Source organism: Ochotona curzoniae, unplaced genomic scaffold (genome assembly GCF_017591425.1).
Source record: "Ochotona curzoniae isolate NIBS_2020 unplaced genomic scaffold, NIBS_Ocur_1.0 contig_2688, whole genome shotgun sequence".
Taxonomy (NCBI): domain Eukaryota; kingdom Metazoa; phylum Chordata; class Mammalia; order Lagomorpha; family Ochotonidae; genus Ochotona; species Ochotona curzoniae.
This window is the reverse complement of record NW_024465553.1, coordinates 8,911,054-8,928,820: the sequence shown is the minus strand read 5'-3', so window position 1 is coordinate 8,928,820 and position 17,767 is coordinate 8,911,054. Positions and strand designations below refer to the sequence as shown.

General features: G+C 52.2%; 1 protein-coding gene across 1 annotated transcript in view; it reads right to left on the bottom strand.

Moving 5' to 3' along the window:
• PTPN21 (protein tyrosine phosphatase non-receptor type 21) overlaps positions 1 to 17,767 on the bottom strand; it is a 48,828-nt gene that overhangs the window by 4,831 nt on the left and 26,230 nt on the right. The window contains exons 7-13 of the mRNA XM_040975197.1: positions 17,508 to 17,596; positions 16,827 to 16,914; positions 15,349 to 15,428; positions 9,059 to 9,119; positions 8,061 to 8,145; positions 4,042 to 5,474; positions 780 to 917 (exon numbers count right to left, since the gene is read on the bottom strand). Coding sequence (XP_040831131.1) covers positions 780 to 917; positions 4,042 to 5,474; positions 8,061 to 8,145; positions 9,059 to 9,119; positions 15,349 to 15,428; positions 16,827 to 16,914; positions 17,508 to 17,596 — 1,974 coding nt within the window. The remainder of the gene's footprint in view (positions 1 to 779; positions 918 to 4,041; positions 5,475 to 8,060; positions 8,146 to 9,058; positions 9,120 to 15,348; positions 15,429 to 16,826; positions 16,915 to 17,507; positions 17,597 to 17,767) is intronic.

Sequence of the window (17,767 nt, the reverse complement as noted above, 5' to 3'; positions counted from 1 at the left end):
TCACATGCTCATTGTAAGCTTTTATTGTTAAAAAAATAAAACAAAAAACCCATCAGATTCTGTTAACAGCTCTCGTCAGGAAAAGCTGGCTCCAGCACTTTCTGAAAGTGACTCAAAATGCCCCCAGTGTGATGCTGTCTGAAGCCTTGGTGAGGAAGATTGCAAAACTGTCTGAAGCTGAAAATTGGCCTCAAATAATTTGCTGAATTTGTTTTCTTTAATCTTTGGTCCGTTTTATGACCTCTATAAAAAAGAATTCTGGAGAATAGTAAGTCCTACACCAAGAATATCATCGATAAGCAAATGCTTAAATTTTATAACAGGTGACATATAAGACATTAAAAGCAGTCAATATAGGAAACTCCAGGATTCAGTTTTCAGTAGATTCAAGCCTGTCTCACTTCTATACAATCAAATCTATACAAAGTATATCTCAGTAATATTTTTCTAACTAGTTTAATAACTGTTTCCTCTCAAGATAAATTTTCAGTGTGATAAAAGCATTCATCATCTGATTTCTTTTTTTATACACTCATACAGATTTCTTCTCAAGGCCACCAGAAGGTAAGACCACCCCAAACAGCTGCAGGCAGTTAAGCACCCAGAACTAAAGCCATCTAGTGACATTAGCCAGAGAGCTGCCCCAACCGTGAGGCATAATTCCTTAATATTTCTTATGGCTATTAAATTATGCTGCAAAATTCCCTAAAGTCCCATGAGAGAATTGGGTGGTACTTGCCAACCGTCCCGGAGGAGGCCAGGACCCAGCCCGTACGTACCCGTTCGTCATTTGTGGCCCGGGAAGGCATCTGGTCCCCTTCATCAGGCAGAGGCAGGCGCGAGAGGGAGAGTCCATTCAGGGCTGCCAGTTTAAGAGGACCAATTTTTTTTGCATCACCTCGAGTCTTTTTCATTCCCTGTAAAAATATGTGTGTATCTGAAATAATTCAGAAATGCAGTCCCTTCAGAAAGCAAGTCCCCTGGGTGGAAGACCAGAAACAAAGGGAGTATTCTCCTTCGGCAGGCCCCAGCAGACTCCCTCCTTCACACATCGTTTGTTTCACAAATATTAGGAGGACTGCATTCCTTTCAAGGCCAAAGCCTTGATAAGTCTTCCAGATAGAAAGTCTCGAAACTCAATTGGTTACAAGGCTCTGTTGCAATGAAAAGTGAGGCTCCAGGCAGACAGCATTCCTCCACAGAACCAAACCCCAAAGCAGGACACAAAAAGACTAGCAGTGGTCCACCAGAAAAAAAAGGGGGGGGGGGGCGGGTCAGTTAAATGCAATCACTTGATTATTGTAAGCTTTCATCATCATCATAAAAAAAAAGTCTGATACTAGCTCTCACAGAGATTAGCTGGTCTGGCACTTCCTTGCCTAAACATGACTCCGAGTGCCCCACGGTGCAGGGATGGTGGCAGCCAGCACGTGGAGGGAGCTGCACATAGTCCAACCTGAGCTAGTGCATAGGGCCCTTGGACAAGGGCTGCCAGGGCTTTACGTGACAACTGTCAGGCAAGGCAGGAAAGCAGGGGGGAGTATTTCTGTGGGTGGATGAGTGCTGAGCCAGGTCCCTGGGGATGCGGGTGGGTGGGACGTTATAAAGCGTGCCATCCTGAGCCCGGCACAGTAGCCTAGCGACTACAATCCTCACCTTGAATGCGCCAGGATCCCATAGGGGCGCCAGTTCTAATTCTAGCCACCCCACTTCCCATCCAGCTCCCTGCCTGTGGCCTGGGAAAGCAGTCGAGGACAACCCAAAGCCTTAGGACTCTGTACACATGTGGGAGACCTGGAAGAGGCTCCAGGTTCCTGGCTTCCAATTGGCTCAGCTTCATACATTGCGGCCATTTGGGGAGTGAATCAGTGGACAGATCTTTCTGTCTCTCCTCCTATCTGTATATCTGCCTTTCCAATAAGAAATAATTAAATCTTTAAAAATAAAAAAGTAAAAAGATAAAATGCTTCTTCCTGTCTCAACTTATGTCACTGTTTCTAATTCTGAATAGCTTTAATTCACATTAGTATTTTTCTTTAATTGTAACAGTGAAATAAAGATAAGGACACCCTTCTATTACAATCCAGAGACACACTGGGCCTGGCCACTTCAACGCCTCAAAAGTATGCTGTGACCTTGGCCAAGCACTGTCCATTTCACAGTGCCATTTCATTCTCTCTGGAGTCATCTCCTTTACAAATAAAATGAAGTCACAGAGAAATTAAACAGCCTGCCTGAGTCACGTGACAGCTGCTCTGAGTCACGTGACAGCTACTCTGCGGGTGCCTCGTGCCAAGGGCACGGTCCTTCAGTGAAGTGTGATGCTGAGCTCAGCACCTAGCAGGCACTTCCCCGTGCCTGACCTTGACTGGGACTCCACGCCACGAGGAAGGAGGAACAGGGAGAGTGTCCCTGTGTCACAAACATGGAACTCAGCACGTGGCCTTGCTGCCCTGGACCACTCTAAGGTGGATCCCTTCAGCAGAATCCACTTGTTAAGACCATCGGTACTGAAGCCGGTGAGATGAAAATCAAAATTAATCAGAATTCTCGTGTTTAGCTGAAACAGCCAAGCCCCACTCAGAACATCCAGCAATAACACGAGCTTGAGCAGCAGGCTGTACTTGTACAAAGGTCGCTTCGGGAAGGTAGACCGCGTGTACTATCGCACAATTCTGTCGCTGGCTCAGTTCCTCCTGCTGAGAAATGGGGAAGCCTGTCCGCCCCGAGTCCTCTGGGGCTCATCAGCTGGCACCCTCAACCTCGGCCCGCCTGGCACACTGGACTGTACCATCACATGGATCAGGAAGAAAAATACATCAAAATCTTTGGCCACTCTGTAAGCGGTTTCTATGAATGCTAGTGTTGTTTCCTAAGCACCAGAGTGTTGTGTTGGGCTTTTTCTTGTCCATCCAGGTAGGCATCAGGCAGAGATGAGGCCAACAGGCCAGGCTGCCAGGATGTTGGAAGCCACAGCCTGGTGCACCTGCAGACACTGGGATGGGGGTGCAGGCCACGAGGAGCCAGCACCACAGAGTGAATCCACTTCCTGCCAGGGCGGACGCCACCCAGCTCTGTCCTTGGGAAATCAATTATAGGATGGATGCCAACTGCACACAACACCTGAGCAAACCCAACAAGGACGGTACTGGGGTACTTGCAGTGGGTGGCTAGCACGGAAATCTTGGCTAAAATTAAGACATTTTAACTCTCTTTTCCTTAACACATCACCAAAACCAGCTCCCTCTCACCCCCTCCAATCCACGGATACCCTTTCACCGCATCTACTTCGTGGACTCCAGCAAAACCAACGGGGCTCTAAGCGTTTCTACAATTCAGATCTGTTCAAGACACAGAATGACATAAGGAGGCAAACAAAAAGGGGAGGGGCATATCTAATGACGTAACCAACAGGCCCTGGGACTCCCACATTCCATCATGTCCCACCTTCACTTCCCTTTCAGCCCAGCTGACGTGCACGCTGGGAAACAGCAGGTGGTGGCTCATGTAGGACACCCAGGTGGGGTTCTAGGCAACCCCAGAGGTCACAGGCCTTGGCAGTGACCCAGGGAATGGAAGCTCGCAGCCTGCTCCGCTATGGTTCTTTGCCTTTCAAATAAGCAAATATAAAGAGGAGCTGGCATTGTGCCACAGAGTTAGGCTACGACTTAGAAGTGCTGGTATCCCACTTGGGTGCTAATTCAAACCCTAGTTACTCCACTTCCCATCCAGCTCCCTGCTCATGTGTCTGGGAAGGAGCAGAAGATGGACCCGAGCCCTCGGCCCCTGCCACCCACGTGGAAGAACGGGAAGAAGATCCTGGCTCTTAGCTTCGGCCTGTCCCAGCCCTGTTTCTTACGGCCATTTTGGGAGTCAAACAGCGGGTGGAAGATCTTTCTGTGTCTCTCCTTCCTTTGTAACTCTGCCTTTCAAATAGATAAATAAACATTTAGATAAATATTAAACAGACAAAGTCTGAGAACAAGCAGACAGGCCATTTTCCCCGGGGTCCGAGGGGCATCCGCTCACTGCCCAGCTTACCCCCAGTGGTGGGAGGCCCTCCACGACATTCTTTTTCCCAGACAGGAGGTCCGACACTGGCCTCTTCTTGAGCGAGTCCCTCCGGGCGCGGTATCTACCCGACGTGGTGAGGTCGGACTCCGACATGGAGGATGTGAGCAAGCTGTCCCTCCTGAGCCGCTGGGTATCAGCTGTCCTGGAGATGGGGCTCGTGTCCCCCACCCTTGGCTCTGTCTCTGGGACATGGGGCTTAGGCTCCAGGATGTGCAGAGGGCCGCCAAGGGGGCCTGCCGGGGCACACAGACAGCTCCGTGGTGGCTCCTGGGAGTAGCCGCCCTGTTGCCGGGGCCCCTGCACACCTGCAGGGAGGCCAGCCTGGGCCTTGCTTAGTTCCTCAGGGTCCTCCTCCTCCTCACTGCTATGTACCAGCATGGTGGCATCCGAGAGAGACTTGTGATGGCCGTACCTCAAGCCCTCGGGCTCCTCTTGCTTCGTGCTCGCAGTGAGGATGCTGGGCTGGGAGGCCACGGGCCGCGGGGCCACATCTGCAGCCGAGGCCGACATGGTCCTCTCCTTGAGTCTCAGGCCATCGAAGCCGTGGCTCAGCCCTGCTATCTCAATGCTGTTCCTCTTGTGCAGCTGGGCGTGCCTGGCGGCCGTGAGCGGCTCGCTGACCTCCTGCAGGGAGTGAGCCACAGGCAGGCTGTCCTCCTGGAAGGTCTGCACTGAGTGGTGGACGCGCCTGGTGATGAGGTCCGGGTTGCTGCTGCTGATGTAGAGGTGGCGAGACAGGTCTGGGGTGCTATTGGCAGGCCTGGGGTATGGGTATGGGGGTGGCGGCCGGTACACCTGGGTCCTCATGATGTTTGCAGCCGGGTACTCCTGGGCCTGCAGCTGCACGTTGGTCAGCTCAGGCACACTGACCGCCCCCACCACTGGCCTCCGCTCAGCGGGATAGGGATAGGGAGACTGGCTGTGGAAGCTGTAATTCAGATTGAAGGGGTAGTGGGCCGACTGCGGTGAGGCCAAGTGTGCGTGATCACGGATCTCGGGCTGGCTGTAGACCAGGGCATCGGGCCTGCTGTACGCAGACGAGTTGCCGATGCTGAGGTTTCGCAAGGAGTGGCTCTGTCGGTCCCCGTGCACCAGGCCCCGGTTGAGCTGCTTCATGACAGTCTCATAGTCCGGGGTCGGCCGGTACGAGGGTGGGATCAGGGCGCTGTGGCGATGGGATGGGACATAGTCGGGTCTCAGGACGTCGCTCCCCGTGATGCTGGGGTTGGAGGACATCGGGGAGGGCTGCAGAAAGGACTGAGGGTTATTCAGGGAGTTGGTGCTGTGCGCGCTGTAGACGCTGCCGTTGCGGATGCGGCCATTCAGGTCCATCTGGGCTCTATCCAGACTTGTCTGGGAGTGACAGTAATAGCCGTTCTGGCTGGGTACAAAGAGGTTATCTGGAGGAGAAAAGAATTCTGAAATGTAGTTTAAAATGCCATTTTAGAAAAAGGCATTACATTGGAGCAATTACTGCAGCCAGACACAGAACGGGCCCAGAGCTGAGACGACTCATGGAGCTTCGAAGGTCCTGCCTTCAGCCACCCCAGAGCCCAAGGGGGACTCGGCTTCCTCACGCAGCATTAGCAGATGGTCCTGCCCACTCACAGGGTGCTGCTCAGTACCTAGCTCCCACAGAGACAGGCCAAACTGCAGTCCAGTGTTAAGACCATAACCATATCACGTTTTTTCCAAAAATTCAAACCATGTCTTACTAGAAATATGAAAAAAAAAAAGACCTTCTGGAACTCTGTGAAACTCAGAGCAGACTGCTGAGGACCCCAGACTGCACGTTTGCCTGGGAGGGGAAGGCGCCTTGCGGAGCCCGACCAGCTCCAGCACCACCATCTGTGAACATTCCCTTAACTGGAGTTTTTAGATTGCTAGTGTGGGTCCCTTGAGAATGAAGACAGCTTCCGCTGACAGGGCAAAGGCACAGCAGAGAAGAGCTGTCCCCAGCCCACGCTGTCCCCACAGCCGCATCCCCTAGGGGCACAGGCTAAGACAGCTGCCACTGCCCCTGGGCTTCAGCGAGACGGGCACCCGTGGACCTGACCTTATGACAACCACACAAGGATGCCTGTCCAGGGGCCAACAGTTCCCCGGAAATGCTCATGCTAGCAGGGGTTTCTAACACTTCAAAGAAACTCCACAGTAATCTAGTCCAAAGCAAAAAAAAAAAAAAATTGCTGCAAAAAGCACTTTCTGTGTTTCCAAAGCTCTGCAGAATCTGAACAGCAACTGCTCCTCAGTCCGCCCACGGGCAGTGCGCACGGCGTGTCCTGGCAGGGCACACAGCCACCGTCCTCACCGCTCACTTCCGACGCCTCCTCACCACTCTGCTTGGCCCAGCCTCAGACACTTGGCCACCCCCGAGTCTCTGCCATCACAGCCTGGCTCCCTCCTCCAGCTTGTCTAGACCTGACTGGCATCCTGCCCTCACCTGTGCATCCCTCCACCCGGCCGTCATGTGTGGGTCTGCCACCTGGAGAAGGCAGGAATGCAGCCTAGTGGTTAGCGCTGCTTGGAAGGCCCACAGCCTGTATCAGAGTGACTGAGTTCAAGTCCCGACTGCAATCCCAACGCCAGCTTCCCGGGGAGACAGCAGGTAGGGGCTCAAACGGGTGGGTCGCTGCCACGCATGCAGGTGTCAGGAACTGAGTTCTGGGCTCCCTGCTTCAGCAGGGCCCAGCCACAGCCATTGTATACATTTAGGAAATGAACCAACAGATGGGAGTACATACATTCTCCCTCTCCACCTGCCTCTAACAATGAATTCAGAAGGTAAGGGCTACAAAGGGGAAAAGCTTCTATAATATGGGCAAGTAAAGGGCAAGGCATGCACAAGAATCACCACTTCTCAAGGAACAAAGAGAAGAGTTGCAGGAGGTGAGGGTGCAGGACAGCCTTCCAGGAGACACAGCGTCCGAGGGACCTCCAGGATAGGATAGGGGGAAGCACCGAGCAAGGCCAGCCTCGATCAGCAGCAGGTCTACCCCTCCCGAGCACAGGCCGGATGAGGCCTCCTCGTCCCAGACCATCATGGATGACACGTGGAAACGGGACAGATGGCAAGGAGCTAACTTCAGTGTCCTCCTCCTCTGCGACCCTGGCCCACCGCCTGCCGGAGGACAGCGGCTCCCGAGTGTACACCTCTGAGCAAGGCTGCCAAGGAGCACCGCAGGCAGCGGGCCCAAGCAGGGTGTGACCTTGAGCTTTGGGAAGCCATGGAGAGTGGAGGATGATTTCTCAGTGCAGCAGTGCTGAGTCCTTGCTGGCTGGACAGCAACGCGTGGACAGGCAGGTGCTCTGCGTGACAGCCAGCACGGGCAAGGCCAGGAGGGCAAGCTCAGCTAGGCAGGGACACAGGGAGCCGGAGAGGAGCAAAGGAACAAACGGAAGAGAGGAGAGCGGGCTGGGGGAAGAGCTGGGAACGGGCCAGGACACAGCAGCGGCCAAGCGTTCTTAGGAATGTACTGAAGACAAAGCAGTGACCCGCATGGCACTTGACGAGTGTGACCGGGAACCTTACAGACCGGGAGCGGAGGAGGAGCAGCAAGAAGAGACCACCACCAACGAGCAGGGAGGGCTGGGTGTGCAAGTCAGACCAGGGCAGGTGGCAGGGAGGCCAGTGAGGGAGGAAACACGAGCGCCACCTGCACCCCTAAGTGCGGCTCCCGATGGGGCCCCGCACTGTGCTCCAGCACCCATTGTCCCTGCCCCAGGAGCAGCCTGGGCGGCCTCACCCTTCTTCCCACCCTACTGCAGAAACCCACCAGGCCAGCTCCACATCAAGGCGGGGAGTGAATCCACGCACTCCAGTCGCCCAGCCCCACATCGTTACTCCACACGTTCCACAATGAAAACGCAATGGGCTCTGCTCGGAGCTCAGCACTGGCTACCAGCAAGGACATTCACTCGGCAAATCCTGCCTGGGCACGAATTCACACACTTGTCCGCAGTGGGAACTATGGCGGGCACCTTACCTTGGGAGGAAGCATACGGCTCTGGGTAGTGCCCGTTGTAATGCAGCTGCGGCGGGGGTGGCATCACGTAGGGCTGGGGTTTAGGCTGACAAGTACAAAGTGAGACACAGGTTAAAACATGTCCTCACCTACCAGGGGCAGCCTGCGTCTCGGCTGGATTCTCTCCCTCCATTGAGAACGGTCTAGAGGAGTTACCCTCCAGACGTATGGAAAACTAACCCAGGGACGAAGCTCTCACTGTGCCTATGGTTTGCAGTGTCCCCTGCGTGGCCATGCCCAGCTCTTCACACAGAGTCCAAGGAAACTGCAAGGACCAGAGAGGGTGCATCCCAAGGAGGCGGCAGCAAGCAGCAGCTGACGCCGGTCTCCTCCTAGAAACAGCTGCGTGTACGCAGCTTGCACGCGGGGCAGCTACGGGGGCACAGCAGGTCACCTGCTTAGGACACCCACATGCCACAAAGACGTGACGGCCCAAGTCCCAGCCACTCAGCATCTGATCTGGCTCCTGCTCTACGTGCCTGGGAAGCAATGGGTGACAGTCCAGGTACTTGGGTCCCTGCCACCCATGTGGGAGAGCTGGCTGGGGTTCCTGGCTCCTGACTGGTACCCAGCCCATCCACGGATGTTGCAGGCATCTGGGCAAAGAGCCAGCAAACGGATGATCTCTGCTTTCCCCTCTCCCTGTCGCTCTTCCAGATAAGCAAACCGTAAAGCAAGGAAACTTACAGGAGCATGTTATCTAACATTCTAAATACCTACCAACTTATGATGACTTGTGACAAATAGTCCAAAATTTTCATATACATTATTCTAGTATTTAGGTATGTATATTACAATTACGTAACTATTAGATTGGAACTATGGACAATTGGACCAAAAAAAAAACTCAAAGATTACCACACTTTTATGGTCCAGACCCAAAACCATCACTGAAAAAAAAAAAGCAATAAAAACAATAATAAATAAACAGCAACAATCTTCTTTTCCCTTTTTCTTACCAGAGACACCCTGGAGGAGGACCTTCTGCGAATGGGGTTCACTGTGGCAGGCTGGGTTGGCCTGTAAGGCGAGAAGGTTTTGAGGAGAGTGCACACACAAGCCCTGAGCTAACGAGGGAACAGCAACTCCGCCAAACACAGGCCGACACACACTAGGCCGACATCTTCTATCGCCACCTAGGCCAGGAGACCCCTGCGCTGCCCATCAGCTGTGTCACCTGGCAACCTGGCCCCGCAGAGGCAGGCTCCAGGCAAACGCCTCTCTCCCCGCCGCCAGGTCAGCACCCAGCACCCCCACCCTGCATCCTGGAGGTGACCGCAAGCGTCAGCCCGCTGGCCCGAAGTGACGGCAACTCCTGGTAAACCCATACATGCACCTCCATAGGAGATGTCTCTGCGCCGTTTAAAATAGACCCTTTATAAAGCAACTACACAAATGGAGAACAAATTAAGAAGCAACCAAGAGTGTCAGGGTGTCGGCTGACACGGATGTGATCATCTGAGAATTTTTAAATTACCCATGCAAGTTCCATGTGAGAACAAACAAAACGGTTTAAAAAAGAAAGAAAGAATAAGAAGCCAACCAATGCATCAGTGACATTATTGCCTTCAGGGAGGCGGGCCTTGTCCGGGCTTGGGGTGCCACCCTCAGGGAGGCGGGCCTTGTCCGGGCTTGGGGTGCCACCCTCAGGGAGGCGGGCCTTGTCCGGGCTTGGGGTGCCACCCTCAGGGAGGCGGGCCTTGTCTGGGGTTGGGGTGCCGCCCTCATCAAGAATCAGACCTAAGCACCTGAACGCGACGTGTTCTTGGCTCTGTGGGAGAGTCAGGAAATCCTGTCGAAGCACTTTTTTTTTTTTTCTCAATCTTTTTGCCATCTGTTCCTGACTCATGAGCTTATGTGACCTAGAATTTCTGCTTACAGAAACCTCCTGAGATCCTTGGTTGTATGTTATAAACTAATTACTAGAAAGTCCAACATCACAAAGTGAACAATCAACCCAGCTCAGTTGGCGAAGTGACCCACAATGTTATGCCTTGTGTCTCAGAAATCCACATTAATTGCGGCACTCCTATCTGGTATCTTATAGTGAAACCCGAATATTAACTGATCACACACACATATATATATATATATGTAAAGTTCTGAGACAAGAAAATTGGTGCCATTTTAGAATCTTCACCTCAGGTGACCACAACTATTACTCCTTGTTGAACTCTGAAAATCACTGCCCTGTGCTGTCCTGGAAGGATTCAGGCTCTTGAGAAGCAGGTGCTCCTTTTCCAAAGGATTTTCCCTTCCGCTCGTGCTCATATCAGTAACAGATCCGCACGGACCACCTGGGCTTTCTCTTGAATTTCTAGAATATTCTTTAACTAAACAGTAAATATTCCTGAGAACTTGTGTCCAGAATTTTAACACGAGCACATTCTACAGCCCTGTCCAAGGGGCCTCTGGTTATTCTCCACTGTCAGGAGCAGTTTACGCCAACAGTGTACTTTGAACTTGACATATAAGAGGTGTCTAAAGGGACTGCATTTTCAAAGTACTATAAAGCAGGATGAAGGGTTGTGGATAGAATCTTCTCCCAAAGAATCTCAATCATGTGACCACAGGTGCCCAGCCTGGAGCAAAAATAAAACCCAAGGATGCAGAGCTCAGGTACAGGCAGCTCCCGACACCAACTATGGTGCCCTGGCTGGCACAGCACCCAGAGTGGGGGCACACACAGCCCATTGCAGGAGCCGGTTCTGCTGGACACAAAACCAGCCGGTTTGTCTTCCAACCTGCCAAACAGTTTCTGGCAGCCTTGCCAGCAGCCTCCTCAACAGGGCTCCCACAGGAAGAGCTGACCCTGAGATCAGGGCACAGGAGACAATGATGCACCTGCCAGCCAGACTTTGCAGGCAGCGACTGTGCACACAGGCGACAACAAGCACGAGACAGCTGAGGAACACTTAAGAGAAACCCCTGGGACGCAAGCCCTGAACCAGGCCGTCAACCAGGCTGCCAGGACGAGCAGAACACGCGTGGACTATCGAAACCAGGCCGAGGAGGAGCACACGCGGTTATCATGCCATCGGCACACCAAGCCCACAGGTGAGGGCCCGCCATGATCCTGATTGTACAGACTAACTGGGCCAACCCTGATCACCTGGCAAACACTGGGCAGAACTGGCACTGGAACCAGGTGGGGCTGTCAGACGGCTCCACCTTGCCCCTCCTGAGGCATCATTTATCTAAGCTCTTCTGCAGCTCCAGCCACCCTGGCCGCTCCGGGGAGGAACAGGGCACAGCGTGGTGCCTGCTGTGCCTGGCACACCCAGAGGGAGCACTGACTTGCATGTGGATTGAACAACACAGTGAGGGAGGGCGCGGCTCACATCTCTAAGAGTCAAGGCAATCCTGCTCCTTTCTCCCGGGTGTGTTTATTTGTAGCCAGTGGAGCTGGTGATTTTGATCAACAAAATATCAGACTGTAGGAACAGAGAAGTTTTGTCTCAGTGACTCCTCTTGAACTTGCTATAATAAGGGAAGGAAGAACAAGAGCTATTTTCCTCTCTGATGCTCACGCAGCCCAGGACATGTGCAGGCTGCTGGCTCAAAGATCAAAGGTTGGGAGCCCAGCACAATGGCTCAGTGGCTAAATCCTCGCCTTGCACTTGCCGGGATCCCATATGGGCACTGGTTTGTGTCCTGGCTGCGCCGCTTCCCATCCAGCTCCCTGCTTGTGGTCTGGGAAAGCAGTCGAGGACAGCCCAAAGCCTTGGGACCCTGCACCTGTGTGGGAGACCCAGAAGAGGTTCCTGGCTCCTGGTTTCAGATAAGCTCAGCTCTGACCGTTGCAGCCACTTGGGGAGTGAATCATCGGACGGAAAATCTTCCTCTCTGTCTTTCCTCCTCTCTGTACATCTAACTTCCCAATAAAAATAAAATAAATCTTTAAAAAATAATAATAAAATTTAGAAAACAGCCTTTTAAACATAATTAATTCCCATTTTCAAAAAAATCATCTGTTCTATCCGCAGACACAAAATATGCAAATGACAAATATGTGAATGTGGTCTATTCATACTTGCGAGTAAACAGTGATATTCTAAAAGTTAATTTTCTGAGAATAATCAATTTACCATAAATAAGCAATCAGTTGTTAGTTTTCTTCTGAATTTTAAAATTATTACTAGGTGGGGAATTTGCCAAAATATTCAGTTAAATGCGGCATTACAATAGAAAAAAAAACAAAAATATATAAAAAGACAAATAAAAATAAACAAAAAGGGGGATGATATAGATGCCAGCTAGACAGCACTCAGATTTACGGCTTATTCTAAATAACTGATTCTCCACTATTCTCCAGAAAAGAAATGAATGAGGTAATGAGGGCACAATGCTATGAATACTCTTAAATCTGTGAGAGCCTTTAAAGTGAATGCTCTGTGTTCCAGCTGCAGATCTACCCTACGAGCTTTAGAACACACTTCTGCACAGAAATAAAGTCACCTGTGGCCAGGGACCAAGCTAGCAATGGCAACCACAGGCAACTGCTCTGCACTGGGAACATCACCGAATCCAACCACCAGAGGGCACCCTTCCACCTGCAACTGCACCAGGACTCCAACTCCTAGAGTTCCCACATTGCTGCCAGCACGATGGTTACTGGGCACCGGTTCACCTCTCGGCAGCTCCACTTCCTTTCCAGCTCCCTGCTTGTGGCCTGGGAAAGCAGTCAAGGATGGCGCAAAACCTTGGGACCCTGCACCCGCGTGGCAGACCCAGAAGAAACTCCTGGCTCCTGGCTTCAGATCAGCTCAGGTCAGCTCCAGCCAAATCTTGGGGAGTCAACAAGCACATAGATCTTTCTCTATTTCCTTCTTTCTGCATATTGCCTTTCCAGTAAAAAATAAATAAATCCTTTTTTAAAAAGGGGAGAGGTCTCCCACATTCACAAAGGAAAGTCCCGCCCAACACACCAGACACCAACGACTTTCACTTTTTTCTGAAGGGACCCGACAGCACCCCAGGCTTCCCAGGCAGAGCTCCTGCCCCTCTTCCTGCTGCAGATCCATTCAGCAGTCACTGAAGGCCCTTGCTGGGCACCAGGGCTGCAGCAGCAGAGGGAGTGTCCGTCCTCGGGCCATGCCTGGGACGGAGGGCAAACAAGACGCAAGGAACCAGCACACGTGCTCAGCCAGGAAGAAGACAGGTGTGGGGGACGGGGCGGGTGTATAAAGAGGGGGTACACGGGATCAGATGACTGACTGTAAGGGGGACACAAGAAAAGATCCTTCCGGCTGAAGGAGGAGAGAAAGGAGAGTTCGAGGCTGGCGCACACGGCTTGGCAGGGATACCAGCATGGCCGGAGCAGAGAAAGCAGGAGAGGGTGACCGCAGCAAGCCTGGAGAAACAGGCAAAGACAGCGAGGACCTCGCACCTCTGCGGCCACTGGGACGCGAGGACAATGGACAGTCGTAAGGAGAGGGGCAGGATCTGACTCCTGAAGCACTAAGCTCGTTCTGACTGACTCGGCCAGAGAGGAGCAGATGTGCAACGGGAAGGAAAGACCAGCGCTCGGCTGCGGATGAGCCACCAGGGCGGCCTCGGCAGCAGGTGCAGCAGGTGCGTCGGGACAGGCAGCTTCTCCCCCGCTTCCAGCTGACAGGTAGAGAGGGATCGCCACCTGCTGGTGCATTTCCGCAACGCTCAGAACAGCAGCACCCTCCCTGACTGGGGCGGTCAGTGTGACCTCCAGGGTCAGGAGAAGGTTCGCATCAGGGGCCAGAACCAGGTATAGAAGCGGAGGCCTGTGGTGTGGGATGCAGGTATGCTAACGGTTGTAGCACTGGCAGTGCTCACTGCTGCATCGTGCGTGGCACGAGAAGGAACAGAAGTGTGCCTGCAGATGGAGCACGGTGCACGCCGGCTGCTGGCCTGAGAAGGGCAGGGGAGACGTGGACTCGGACCAGGAGGAGATCAAAGGGTCTGTTGGTCCCATCCGCTGTGGATACCTCTTAGTGCTGAGGGACAGGTCAGGGTCTGTAGGTCCCATCCGCTGTGGATACCTCTTAGTGCTGAGGGACAGGTCGGGAGGCAGCAGTGTGCGGCACTCAAAGCTCAGGGAGGAGGAGCTAGAAGGCAAGCCTGCCACACTCGGGCACGGACGCCTGAATCAGTGGGAAGGGGAGCCGGCAGCGGGGGCAGCTAAGAAACAGGAGGGGAGAGCCGGGAGCGGGCGGCGCCTGAGCAGCAGGCAGCCTTGAGGGGTCAGTGCCCTGAGCTGCGGGGAAGCCACCTGACCTTGACCAGCAGTGTCACCAGAGAGGTGGCAGTAAGGAGCAAGGGCAAGAACACAGACCTCCTGGAAACAGGAAACGGCGGGGCGGGGCTGCAGGGGAGCTGGCCCCAAGTGTCGGGGGCGTGTCCCTGACAGGTGCACTGCCGGCTGGGATCCCCCAGGCCTGCTCGAGGGCACCTTGACTGCGAATGGTGAGCAGGGTGTTGGTTTTTAACAAGAATGGGTACTTTTCCCTTTTTACACTCCAATACGCAGAGTGGGAATAACTGAATGGAACAAAATTTTACAGGTGTATCCAGTGGGATTTGGCAGCCTCCTGCTGCTGTGTGTCGGGGAGGCAGCAGCTGGGGGCTCAGTTCCGTGACCCCTGCTCACTTTAAAGACCTAGACTAGCTGCAGACTCACTCCCAACCTTGACCTGACCCAGCCCTGGCTATCACAGGACTGAACCAGCAGATCAAAGATTCCTGTCTGTCTTCCTTCCAATAAAAAAACTTTAAAAGAAGTTGATCCAAAATAAAATAAAATAAATAAAACACCAAAAAGAAAAAAAGAAGTTGATCCAAAGCTAAAATGGGGGAGGGGGCAGGGCAGGAGGGGTCATTTAAACACAATTAAAGTGAACAATTTATCAGAAAAGTGTCAAAAAGATGTCTGACAAGTTTCTCTCCGAATGATACTTAAGATTAAAATGTCTAAATCCAGGGCTGGCACTATGCCTCAACTGGCTAACCCTCAACCTGAAAGCGCTGGCAGCCCACATGTGCAGCAGCTCCTGTGCCAGGGGCTTCACTTCCCGTCCAGCCCCCGTTCCACGTGGGAGACCAGGAAAAGGCGGCTGGCTTCAACTGGCTCAGCCCTGGCCGTAGCGTCATTTGGCAAGTGAACCAGCAGATGCAAGACCCCCGTCTCTCCTCTCTGCAATTCTACCTTTCCAATAAAAATAAAAACCTCTAAATCTGTCACTCTCTGCTATTTCCATGAGCGCAACATACTTACAGGTTACACTGGTTTAGTCGGTAAAATTTGTGTCTCGCGACGCACAATCTCCACACGTATTTGGCTGTTTCCATGTCTTCCTGGCAAACAAATATGCACAAGGCAACATGAACCGTTGTATACGACCTGGTATTTTAATGCAGAGTTTGTCGGAGGACAAGGCTAATGACCGGCCAGCATTTCACGACAGTCACCTTCTGTACACTGCGATCCTGCGTATCCTCCCACACGAATGCCATGCGGGGTCTGAATTATGACGGCAACAGGAGGATTGTCCAGTAATGTGAGTCTGATATTAAACTGTTACAGAACGGATATGAGGGTCCACACGCCCACCTCCCACATCGGGTGCCAGGGTTGACACCTGGCCCTGGCTCCAGCTGTCCCTGTGCCCTCGTAGGAGACCCAGAAGAAGCTTCTGGCTCCCGGCTCTGGATCAGCTCAGCTCTGACTGTTGTAGCCACTTGGGGAGTGAGCCAGCAGACAAAAAAAATCTCTCCCCATCTCCTTTTCTCTGTATATCTGCCTTTCCAATAAAAGTAATAATAACACATCTTTTAAAAAATTAAAAAGGACAAGGGTAGGCAACCGCCACAGTCAGTAGCCCCTCAGGATGCTCACATCCCATCTCTGGGTCTCGTTCCTGTCTCAACTCCACTTCTGTTCCCAGTTCCTGCTCATGCTACTATGGGAGACAATGTTGCTGGATACTATGGGAGACAATGGCCGGCAAGCAGGTGGCCGCTGCCACTCCACCAGGAGACCCGGAGTGAGTTCTGGGCTCCCGGCAGCGGCAGCGGCGAGCACAGGCAGCTACCGCAGTGCGCTGCAGAACAAGCCTGCAGCCTGCCGCGCCCTTCCTAGCTTGTCGCACACTCTGTCTCTCTCCCAAATACTTTTTTCTGGTTGTTGTTTGGTTTGGGGTTTTTTTTGGTTTGTTGTTTTTGCAAACAGAAAAGTTATTTGAGAAGGGGCGAGGTGAGCGGGGAAGAGGGAATTGGAGGAGGCGGGGTGCCTCTCAGAAGGAGGGGGGACACCGCAAATACGTGTTTAAAAAGAGTTCTAAACGTAGTTTCTAAAGACACATTTTATTAGTCACATATATCAAGACTTTTTAAACAAAACATTTGACTCAGACTCCATATCGCCTTCATCAAGAAAGCAAGGTCTAATAACACTTAAATATTTCTGCAAATGATTTGTTAGTGGAATTAAATATTAATGCTTTCTTGCTGTCCCGTGCAGTCCCTGAGTCCTAATTCAAAGCTCACCATGACCTGCAATACTTCCCCAAGGAATCATTCACTCAACAACACTGAGTGAGTGATTGTTTTTGGCCAAGTGCCATTGTGTGAAAGGTAGTATGATTCCTAAAACTTTGTGATATTTGTAAAATATGAAATGCTGTAATTGTTAATGTCATCCCGTCTCCCCCCAAAATAAAATGACGCAAAGGCCAAGTTGCAGCGCTTACTCACAGTTTGAAACTGGATGGTCTCCTCTTTGCTGGCCAGCTCTAACGCAAAAAAGGACTTGTTGTGGGACATGTTGGCGATGTCATGCCACCTGCAGGACGACACGGAGGACTGCGTGAGTGCTCACAGGTGCAAGGGGAGAAGCATTTTCTCATTACCATTTTTATTTATTTTTTTCTTTGTTTTATCTCTATTTTTTTAATTGATTTATTCGAAAGATAGTGTGATCAAAAAAGAGAAACAGGAAGGCCGGTTTCTCCCGCGGGTCACTCCCCGGGTGCCGGTGACAGAAGCGGGGCCGGGACGGAGCCAGGAGACCAGAACTCCGTCCGCGTCCCCCATGAGTGACGGGCACCCAGGTCCCTGAGCTGTCCTCCCGGGGTGCAGGAACGAGCAGCTCTTACAGAGGCAGGGCAGCAAGTACCTGAACTGGCACTCGGATGCAGACTGCAGGCATCCCAGGGGGCTTTTATCCCTTACAGCACAATACTTGTGCCCAGATTCTTCCTTAAACTGGACGCGTAAGTCAACATTTGTGAATCATTTTGTTAGAAATAGTCATTTCAATCAGCTAGATTAGCTCTGCCTTCACACAGATGAAAATAAACATTTACCAAATAAATGAAAACTAGAAATCACCAGTCAGGGCCACAGGGAATATGCAGAAAGAAGCAAGAAAAACACCTGAATATCACAGGGGGCCTCCCATTCTTGTGCTTCACGAAGATTCCTTCGAGACATGCTCCGATGGATATATCACTTCCTTGGCTATCCTGAGAGGAGAGGGCAGCAGAGAGAGGTGTCAGGAAGGAGGTGTCAGAAGGCTACAACATCATCTACTTCAGTCAACTTGACTCTCAAAGCAAAGATGCCCAAAAGCTCGAGCAGGAAGGAGCAAGATCAGTGTGACAAACAGTACAGCTGTGCCCCACAGGGCAGGGGGC